This window comes from Protobothrops mucrosquamatus, unplaced genomic scaffold (assembly GCF_001527695.2).
Source record: "Protobothrops mucrosquamatus isolate PMUCROS unplaced genomic scaffold, P.Mucros_1.0 scaffold2982, whole genome shotgun sequence".
NCBI classification, from domain to species: domain Eukaryota; kingdom Metazoa; phylum Chordata; class Lepidosauria; order Squamata; family Viperidae; genus Protobothrops; species Protobothrops mucrosquamatus.
In genome coordinates this window covers 136,968-148,215 of record NW_015389002.1, presented here as the reverse complement: position 1 = coordinate 148,215, position 11,248 = coordinate 136,968, and the positions used below count along the sequence as shown (strand labels likewise).

The 11,248-nt window shown below is 39.5% G+C and overlaps 1 protein-coding gene across 1 annotated transcript in view; it reads left to right on the top strand.

The window, feature by feature from the left end:
• Positions 1-11,248, top strand: part of MBD2 (methyl-CpG binding domain protein 2) — a 58,296-nt gene that overhangs the window by 45,479 nt on the left and 1,569 nt on the right. The window contains 1 exon segment of the mRNA XM_015826154.1: positions 10,939-11,083. Within this exon segment, the coding sequence (XP_015681640.1) occupies positions 10,939-11,068 (130 nt within the window). The 3' untranslated portion in view covers positions 11,069-11,083.

Below are 11,248 nucleotides of genomic sequence, written 5' to 3'. Positions count from 1 at the left end.
CCGCCGCGCCCTCAAGACATGGCTTTTTCAACAAGCGGGACTGACCTAGGGTGAATTTTAAATAGGGAATAATTTTTAAAAATTTTCAAAGATTTTAAATATGACACAGCTATTAATATATTTGCTTTTTAATTGGTTTTATAGGGGAAATGTTTTTTTGTGTTGTTTTTTAACATGCTGTGAGCCGCCCTGAGTCCCTTTGGGGAGAAGGGCGGCATAGAAGTTTAAATATAAATAAATAAATAAATAAATGTTTGAACTCAAGATAAAGGGCGCAGCTACATGATCTCTAATATCCCATCGCCTCTCTGCTCCTTTTTATTTTCCCTTACTTTGGGCTAAGCATGTTTGAGCTTCACCATGTCCTGAGCAATGTAATATAAGTGTGATAGTTAACACAGCATGGGTTTTCTCCCATTATTATTTTTGCCTCCAGCAGAAGACTATCGACTCATAAAATAAAGTCTCTAAAAGCTCTTTAAAAAAGCATTTCACATATCCTGCATTTGCCAGCAGAGGGCACTCTAAAACCATAGTAAAAATACTTTTTTAGTTATTAAGACTTGCCTGTTTTAGAAAGTCGTATCTGCTTCTCATTTCCAGCCCCCCATACCATATTCATTTTTTTTAAGTATATCGGCATGAATAGTTGATTCATTTGCATAGAGGGGGATCTTTTTCCCCCACACAGTTCTGCTTCTGCAAATTAGGACTGGAAATCAAACTGAACACTTTAATGGACAAATCATTTGCTTCAGGCGCAGAGCTCTTATTTAACTTGTAATGATGCTTTTTCACATGACAGTAATTTGTTGAGTGGAAGATGGCTGCTGTCTAGGTTTTTTTTTTTTTAACAGTTGTATCCCTGACTCTTATAAAATCTATAAGAGAAAAGTAGCTTGGTGTCTGTTGTGGGGATCCTCCTTTGATGCTTCCTCAAAAGATCTGCCACTCTATTCTTACTCAGAGGAAACCGGTATGCTTCCTTTGGATTGATGGTCCTTTTGTCTCCATCCCCTGCACTGCCAACCCTGTCTTAAGTACTATTTTAAGTTCTGGATGTCACATTTTAAAATTAATTCAGGCAAACTGAAATGGGTGTAAAGAAAGGCACAAGGAATAACAGAATAACAGAGTTGGGACATTGGACATAGTCCAACCCCCTGCTCAAGCAGGAGACCCTATACCATTCCATACAAGTAGCTCTTCAGTCACTTCTTAAAAGCCTCCAGTGATGGAGGACCACAACTTCTGAAGGCCGTTCCACTGGTTGATTGCTCTCACTGTTAGGGAATTTCTCCTTAGTTCTAGGTTATTTCTCTCCTCGATTAATTTCCATCCATTGGTTCTTGTCCTGCCTTCAGGTGCTTAGGAGAATAGCTTGACCCTCTCTTCTTTATGATAGCCTCTTAGATATTGGAACACTGCTATCATGTCCTTCCTAGTCCTTCTTTTCACTAGGCTAGACAAATCCAATTCCTGGAATTGTTCTTCATATGTTTTAGCCTCCAGCTCCCTAATCATCTTTGTTGCTCTTTTCTGCACTCTTTCCAGAGTCTCTGCATCTTTCTTATAATACAATGATCAAAACTGAATGCATATTGTAAGTGTGGTCTTACTAAGGCTTTATAAAGCAGTATTAACACATCACATGATCTTGATTCTGTCCCTCTGTTAATGCAACCTAGGATTATCAGCATAGGGAAAACAAGTACAGTGGAATAGAGATTGAACAAACTGAGAACGATTAACCATGAGAAGAGACAGTTGAAAGGATATCACAGAGACAGCAATCAAGATCCTGAAAAGTCTAATACAAAACAAGGGTTTTGAGTTACAGAGAGGCAAATTCTGGTTTTTTGTGAGAAAAAATATTTTAATAGTAAAAGTGGGCTGACATTAAAACCTAGAAAAATGATGGGCTCTCCTTTTCTGGCATTGTCTGGCATTTGTTAGAGATGTTTTAATTTAGATTCTTGCACAAAGCAAGGGATTTAATGGCCTAAATGNCATTTCTCGAGTTCTTTCTAATCTGTGTTCCTCCAGATGTCTTCACCAAAAATCTTGGGAATTGCATCACAATATGTCTGGATGGTGCCTTTGTAGTGTCGGAGAAAAGTGCTCTCTGTTTTCTCTGGGTATCTATTTTTAACAAAAGAAGAAAGCCCTTCCTTCCTTCCTTCCTTCCTTCCTTCCTTCCTTCCTTCCTTCCTTCCTTCCTTCCTTCCTTCCTTCCTTCCTCCCTTCCTCCTTCTGTCCTTCCTCCCTCCCTCCTTCCGTCCCTCCCTCCCTCCCTCCCTCCCTTCCTTCCTTCCTTCCCTCCCTCCCTCCCAGCTTTTGCTGACACAACATTCACTTGTATGGCTCATAAACAAAGAAGTAAATCAACTGAGCATGCTGTAGGAGTTATGAGAGGGCATATTCCCAATCTTGCACCACTAAGTCCAACTTGATTATGCTTGCATTTTTCTTTTTAAATGCTCCATTTACCTCAGCTTTTAAGATTCAGATCATCTTTTATTACCGCTATACGTGATTGATTTCCTGCTGATCTCGTAGTAATTGCTGCAAGAAATGTGCTCATGATTTGGTTAGGTTCTATAGCTCCGTTTTTCTCTATTTTCAAAATACCGATACGCAGGCTTTGGATAGTTATTAATCTCAGTGTTGAAATTACTCTTAAGTGCACGTTTAAATACTAGCCTTTGAGTTTCCAAATTATGAGATGCTGGGTTTAGGTAAACAACCACAGTGCTTATTAGAAAAAAAAACCTGAGCAATAAAACACCACCCCTCCCCAAAATGTTTGATATTTTGAGTTTAATACATAGCAGAGAAAGAAAAGGATAGAAATTTTTACTCAGACGTTTTATCAAAATTAATTACAATCTGATATGGAAAGAGACAACTTCTGGTAAACATTATTTTAGAAGTAAACAGACAGCCTTATTCACCCTCAAAATTGACCCAATCAGAACTGTGGTTTGCAGGTCTTATGGAAACAGAACCTAGCCAGACACGTGAATCCTCAGAGAGAACTAAAGGGATGCCAGGGGCTTGAATTTGCTAGCAATTCCATATATATTTTTTCTTGCGTCGCTTTATTTCTGTTAGAGTTGGAGATTATCAACGTTTGAAGGGGATCAAGCACATGATAACTGTTTTCAAGTCCTTGAGGGGCTGCCACAGAGAAGAGGGCATTGACGTATTCTCCAAAGCATCAGAGGGCAGGACAAAAATTAATGGGTGGAAGCTTGTTAAGGAGAGATCCAACCTAGAAGTAAGAAGAAATTTTCTGGCAATGAGAACAATTAATGGAACAGGTTGCCTCCCGGAGTTGTGGGTGCTCCATCACTGGTGGTTTTCAAGAAGAGACTGGACAACCATTTGATTGGGGTGGTATAACGTCTTCTGCCTTGAGCAGGGGTTGGACTAGAAGACCTCTAAGGTCCCTTCCAGTCCTATCGTTCTATCTTCTACGGAGAGACACTGTCAAAAGAATGGAACAAATGGGAACAATTAGCACTTCTCTTAGTTTGTTAGTAGGTTTTCTGGCTTCACAATTTTTTTTTTAGCTTTTAATGTGTTCCTCTTCCAGGGACCTCTGCTTTTCAGCCAAAACTGATACTCTGTGGTAGTTGATGATTCAAATCCACACCAAGTTGTGCTATCATTAAGTGTTAAGCTGCTGAGACATTCCAGATTTGGTCTTCTTCTTATCTTTGTACTTGTGATATCAAGTTGTAGGAGAGAAACACCAGGTTTCATTTCTGTATTGGAGGTGGTAGTTTCAGTTTTTCAGACCACTGTGGAATAATCATAGTGATAGTATAATAATCATAGTGATAGTACAATAATGATAATAAGCCTTTCAGACCTTAAAATACACTTTTGGTGATTTTTTCCCCCCTGGAAAAAATGATCAGAAGCCCTGCATTGCATCACAACTGCAATGTGAAGTTACACAACTGACACTGGAATTAGTAGTCCCGGGTTGCTATTTTTCCAAAGCTGGTAACAACTGGCTGATTTATTTTTGCAAATTAAAGTTGGGTGGGTCAAATCAGAGGTATGGACTTCAACTCCCAGAATTCCCCAGCCAGCATTGGAACCCCACTGGGTTAAATGAATCTCAGTAAGATAGCTACAAAAAACTTGTTAAATATTGAGCAGTTTTGGAAATGTTTGAACTCAAGATAAAGGGCGCAGCTACATGATCTCTAATATCCCATCGCCTCTCTGCTCCTTTTTATTTTCCCTTACTTTGGGCTAAGCATGTTTGAGCTTCACCATGTCCTGAGCAATGTAATATAAGTGTGATAGTTAACACAGCATGGGTTTTCTCCCATTATTATTTTTGCCTCCAGCAGAAGACTATCGACTCATAAAATAAAGTCTCTAAAAGCTCTTTAAAAAAGCATTTCACATATCCTGCATTTGCCAGCAGAGGGCACTCTAAAACCATAGTAAAAATACTTTTTTAGTTATTAAGACTTGCCTGTTTTAGAAAGTCCGTATCTGCTTCTCATTTCCAGCCCCCCATACCATATTCATTTTTTTAAGTATATCGGCATGAATAGTTGATTCATTTGCATAGAGGGGGATCTTTTTTCCCCACACAGTTCTGCTTCTGCAAATTAGGACTGGAAATCAAACTGAACACTTTAATGAACAAATCATTTGCTTCAGGCGCAGGACTCTTATTTAACTTGTAATGATGCTTTTTCACATGACAGTAATTTGTTGAGTGGAAGATGGCTGCTGTCTAGGTTTTTTTTTTTTAATAGTTGTATCCCTGACTCTTATAAAATCTATAAGAGAAAAGTAGCTTGGTGTCTGTTGTGGGGATCCTCCTTTGATGCTTCCTCAAAAGATCTGCCACTCTGTTCTTACTCGGAGGAAACCGGTATGCTTCCTTTGGATTGATGGTCCTTTTGTCTCCATCCCCTGCACTGCCGACCCTGTCTTAAGTACTATTTTAAGTTCTGGATGTCACATTTTAAAATTAATTCAGGCAAACTGAAATGGGTGTAAAGAAAGGCACAAGGAATAACAGAGTTGGGACATTGGACATAGTCCAACCTTCTGCTCAAGCAGGAGATCCTATACCATTCCATACAAGTAGCTCTTCTGTCACTTCTTAAAAGCCTCCAGTGATGGAGGACCACAACTTCTGAAGGCCGTTCCACTGGTTGATTGCTCTCACTGTTAGGGAATTTCTCCTTAGTTCTAGGTTATTTCTCCCCTCAATTAGTTTCCATCCATTGGTTCTTGTCCTGCCTTCAGGTGCTTCGGAGAATAGCTTGACCCTCTCTTCTTTATGGTAGCCTCTTAGATATTGGAACACTGCTATCATGTCATTCCTAGTTCTTCTTTTCACTAGACTAGACAAATCCAATTCCTGGAATTGTTCTTCATATGTTTTAGCCTCCAGCTCCCTAATCATCTTTGTTGCTCTTTTCTGCACTCGTTCCAGAGTCTCTACATCTTTCTTATAATACGGTGACCAAAAGTGGATGCATATTGTAAGTGTTGTCTTACTAAGGCTTTATAAAGCAGTATTAACACATCACGTGATCTTCATTCTGTCCCTCTGTTAATGCAACCTAGGATTACAGTATCAGCATAGGGAAAACAAGTAGAGTGAATAGAGATTGAACAAACTGAGAACGATTAACCATGAGAAGAGACAGTTGAAAGGATATCACAGAGACAGCAATCAAGATCCTGAAAAGCCTAATACAAAACAAGGGTTTTGAGTTACAGAGAGGCAAATTCTGGTTTTTTGTGAGAAAAAATATTTTAATAGTAAAAGTGGGCTGACATTAAAACCTAGAAAAATGATGGGCTCTCCTTTTCTGGCATTGTCTGGCATTTGTTAGAGATGTTTTAATTTAGATTCTTGCACAAAGCAAGGGATTTAATGGCCTAAATGNCTAATACAAAACAAGGGTTTTGAGTTACAGAGAGGCAAATTCTGGTTTTTTGTGAGAAAAAATATTTTAATAGTAAAAGTGGGCTGACATTAAAACCTAGAAAAATGATGGGCTCTCCTTTTCTGGCATTGTCTGGCATTTGTTAGAGATGTTTTAATTTAGATTCTTGCACAAAGCAAGGGATTTAATGGCCTAAATGGGGGCATTGTGCTTCTATAAAATACATTTTGCCACAGCTCTCAAAATCTGAAGCCAGAACTGTTGGACTCTTCAGAAAAAAAAACATTTGAAATGTCTCTTGGACATGGGAAAAAAATGGGTTCCATCTAGAACTGGTAGGCAACCTTGGCTCTTTTATGACTTATGGACTTCAACTCCCAGAATTCCTGAGCCAGCCATGCTGGCTCAGGAATTCTGGGAGTTGAAGTCCACAAGTCATAAAAGAGCCAAGGTTGCGTACCTCTGATCTAGAAAGAAACAACAGCAGAAGAACTTCTGGGAGAAGGAAAAAGAGGCGAATGAGAAAGATGGGAGGGAGAAGAATCAGAAAAGGAGAAGAGGAAGAAAAAGGAGAAAGAAAGAATAACAGGGAAGGGACCTTGGAGGTTGAGTTATTCCCTTAGAAAAGAAAGCCAGCCGAGAAGTAATGGAGATAACCTCAGTAAGGGAAAGGATTGCCTCAACATCTTCAATAAAGCTGACATTGCAGACTTTGGACCTCAAAGGACAAATCTGTACTGCCAAAATGGCTTATCTGGTTAGTTGGAGGTATACTTTGATCTAATAGTTGAACAGACTGATATTTCAAAGCTCTGTTCATAGGAGGTCAAAGGGGTGTCTGTGAATAATTTGATATTTCCTCTTTCCCCTCACACGGGGTCTATCCTATGTTTGCCTAGTGATACTTATAACCATTTATCTGATCCCTGCCTTTCCACAAAAAGAGCTAACAATTACACTAGAACAGGGGTGTCAAACTGGCAGCTAGTGGGCCGGATGCGTCACGCACAGGCCACACCCACCCCAGCTCCACAAAGGCAAAAAACGTCGTGATATGTCATGATACAGCACGTGATGCGATCGAGTTTGTCACCTGTGCACTAGAAGGTAGAACCTTGAAAAGAACTTGGACATTCTAGTTGCTTAAAGACTGGTGATGTTTTCCAGAGAAATTTAGCACAAGGAAAAGAGTGGAGGGAAGAAATGAATGGGGAAGAAAAATTGGGAGATGGGTTGAGAAGTGAAATCAAGCTAGCTTAACCATGCATCTGTGGAAAAAGACAATGTTCTCCTGGTCTGAAGATGCTGCTGGATGTTCAGCTGCAGAAAGACTCTAATGGACCATACTCGGTGGGAATCCTATGTGTTTGCTTACCGTTTGGTCCTCTAAGATCAGAGGTAGCAGAGAATGAGCAACATCACTTAAAGGAGCCTGGATCCAGAGCTGTGCATTGTCTATGCTGTGCATTGTCTGCATTTACTAACTTTAATCTTGGGCTATACATTTCAGAGGGTGGTCAGGAGTGGTCATTCATTTTCTCTCTTTAGCGTCCTCTTCTGACTTCTAACACACCCTTACTCCAAAGTTTGGCCCCTTGTCAGCCATCCCAACTTGGCTAGCTAGCAAAGTAAGACTCTTGAGACCATGGCTACAAAGAACATCCCTTACTGAGCAAATGAGATACAGCGTAGCAAAGCCAAATCTAAAGATTCGCGCCCAAAACTTCTGGTTCACTTTTCTGTTTCTTCTCTCTCCCCCTTTAGTTATCTTTTGCTGTCCAATTACTTTCAAGCAAATTGTTTTGGTCACAGTCTTTGGCTTGGCGGGCAAGATGGTGTTGCATTGCATGATATGATTTTGCAACTGCTGCCGGCTCTCATGGGACGGCAGGAGGAATGGGTTTGATTACCCTGAAGCTAGCCCTCTTTTATCCCACCCCACAGCTCCCCCCCCCTTATTTTTTATGGCAGACCGACATGTAGCAAAGCCTAGATGCTGCAGCATGGCAGTCCTGACAATTATATCATGCATCGAATAGCTTTTTATCCAGATCCTCAGCTTTATCCTTTATAGAAATATTTTTGCATTGCCTGAATGTTGCTTAAAAATAAATCTCATTCATCAGCTTTAACATTTTCTGCCCCCCCCAAACACTACTAAAATATGCCTCTGTGTAATATGCCATATGGAAAGATAAAAATAAAAGTTCTGTAAACAGCAATGTATAGCACTTCTATTTATTAATCATTTTTTTGTTTATTTGTTTTACCAACTACACTTACAGTCTTGGCATACAAATAATCCAAGTTGTTGTTTTTGTAATAAGCCAAGAAAAATAAATCTTAGTAATAGGCTTACTTTTTCAGAGGTTTTACCAGTGTATAAGGAGCAAAGTGGAAAAGGCCAGCGCATAGCAGAATTCAATATGTGGCTAAAGGAGTGGTGTAAAGGGGAAGGCTTTGGTTATATTAGTCACGATGTCTGTAGCTGGTCCAATGAAAAAAATGTACAAAAGAAATGGTTTGCATCCATCAAAGAATTAAATTAACTAACATTTAGATGTGTGGATTCATCTAAATCCAATTCTTTCCATGCCTTTCTTTTTGTAGATTTCCACTCTAAAGTTTAATCTCCAAAACTTTAATTTATAAATAAAACCAAGAGATTTTTTTTGCTCCTTTTAAGTAGTACAGGTTGCCCTTGGTTAAGGGCAACCTTAACCAGTGCTGGGCTGCATTAACAGAGGGATAGAATCAAGATCACGTGAAGTATTAATACCACTTTACAAGGCCTTGGTAAGGCCACACTTGGAATACTGCATCCAGTTTTGGTCACCACGATGTAAAAAAGATGCTGAGACTCTAGAAAGAGTACAGAGAAGAGCAACAAAGATAATTAGGGGATTGGAGGCTAAAACATATAAGGAACGGTTGCTGGAATTGGGTATGTCTAGTTTAATGAAGAGAAGGACGAGGGGGGACAGGATAGCAGTGTTCCAATATCTCAGGGGCTGCCACAAAGAAGAGGGAGTCAAGCTATTTTCCAAAGCGCCTGAAGGCAGGACAAGAAGCAAGGGGTGGAAGCCAACCAAAGAGAGAAGCAACCTAGAACTAAGGAGAAACTTCCTGACAGTTAGAACAATTAACCAGTGGAACAACCTGCCTCCAGAAGCGGTGAATGCGTCAACACTGGAAGTTTTTAAGAAGAAACTGGACAGCCATTTGTCCGAAATGGTATAGGGTTTCCTGCCTGAGCAGGGGGTTGGACTAGATGACCTCCAAGGTCCCTTCCAACTTTATTATTATTATTATTATTATTATTATTATTATTATTATTATTATTATTAATGATTCTAATTGGGATTGGAAACCCTGTCATTAAGTAACATGGTTGGAAGTTGAAAAACCATGTGACCATGTGCTTAGTGATCAGAGTTCTTGCAGTCATGGTTGCCATCATTAAGTGAGACTCTCATATATTCCAAAAGTGAATTCCCGTCCTTTCCCTTCCCTTTTCCCCCCTTCCCTCCTTCTAGTCAAACTCCCTACCCAAGGCAGGAGAGACCTTATATCATCCCAGAGAAATGGTTGTCCAATCTTTTCTTGAAAACCTCCAGTGATGGAGCACTTACAAATCAAGTCCTAGGACTTTACTAAAAGGGAATAAATATTAAGATTCTTAAAAGTAAAGTGCATGAATATAAAGTAAATATAAAGAGGTTATTTGATCAAAGTTAAAAATGCATACTGTATTTTGTTGTTTCTGGTGACTCTTAATGGATTTTTGCTGACTATGAACAAATGAGAGGGTTGTCAAGAGTTGTTAATAGATAAGATAGGGGAAGAAGAGTTCCTTTGTTGTATTTTTGGAGAAACAGAGGTTACTGTGTTAAAAATAAAGGAAAGGAATATAAAGCTAGTTTATTTGATTAAGGTTGAAATATATAGATTATTGTTTCTTATCACAGTTAATAGATTCTTCTTGATTAGAATTAAATGATGGGATTTTAAGAATCTGTTTAAATATGAGATGAGACATTGGATGAAGTGTATTTTTGTTGTAGTATTAGAAAAGATAACAAGCTATTGCAATTGTTTGTATTTGTTATGATGAGGGTGGACGTTGTTTATAATCATTTTTCTTTAGTATATATGTTTTTTTCTTTTTGTGTTTTTTAACTTTCTCTCATTCTACTCTTTTATATTTTTCTTAGCTTCTATTAGTTTTTTATCTTTGCAATTGTAAACTTTAATAAAAATTACTATTAAAAAACCTGTAGCACAGCTCCAAAGTGGTTTTCTTCAGCTGTGCTAAATCTTCCCAAGGTTGCAGAGGCTATGTAGAAGGTGGAGGCTCGAATGGGTGCATTGGGAATTCTCAGAACTTAAAAATGCGAGCTGATTGCAAATGGGCTTTTTAACTTCTAGAAAAACAATTACAGGATGATGTCTTTTTTCCTGGGGAAGAGGAGAGAAAAAAATGGTCCTTGAAAAGATGAGGCTAGAGTAGGGGTCTTCAAACTTGGCCCTTGTATGAGTTGTGGACTTCAACTCCCAGAATTCCTCAGCCAGCGTGCCTGGCTGAGGAATTCTGGGAGTTGAAGTCCCCAAGTCATAAAAGGGCCACGTTTGAAGACCCCTGGGCTAGAGCATCTATTGCACTCACGTTTCTTGCTCTTCCCCCCCCCCTCTTTCTAACTGCTTTGACAGGAAGAGTAGATTTTAGTTTCAAATAAACATGGGAGTAGTTTTCACACTGTGGCTTCAACCAGAGGCATTTTGTTTGATGTTGAGTGTTCTCTGTTACCTAAACGTTTCTGCAGAGAGCGATGTAAAGCATTGCTTTAAGTGTGATTTGACAAGTAAGAAAGATGTGTGTTTTAGCACGTAGTACTTCCACAGCAGCATATTGAGGCTGGCTGGCTGACCATTTTTGCATTCCATGTCCAGCTTGAACCAAAAGCCCTTCCTTTATGGATTCTTGCATTACTGTATTCAACAGGAAGCAAGAGGAACGAGTGCAACAGGTACGGAAAAAACTGGAGGAGGCATTGATGGCAGACATCTTGTCCCGGACTACGGACCCAGCAGATGTGGATGAAGTTGAAATGGACAATGGAGAAGAGGCATAAGAATTAAATAATCAGGTATAGTCCAAGCTTGTGGAAAAAAGTGTAGTAAAATGATCTCTCTCTCTCTCACACACACACACATACATACCTCTCCTTCATATACCCCTTCCTTCCTTCCTTCCTTCCTTCCTTCCTTCCTTCCTCCCTCCCTCCCTCCCTCCCTCCCTCCCTCCCTCCCTA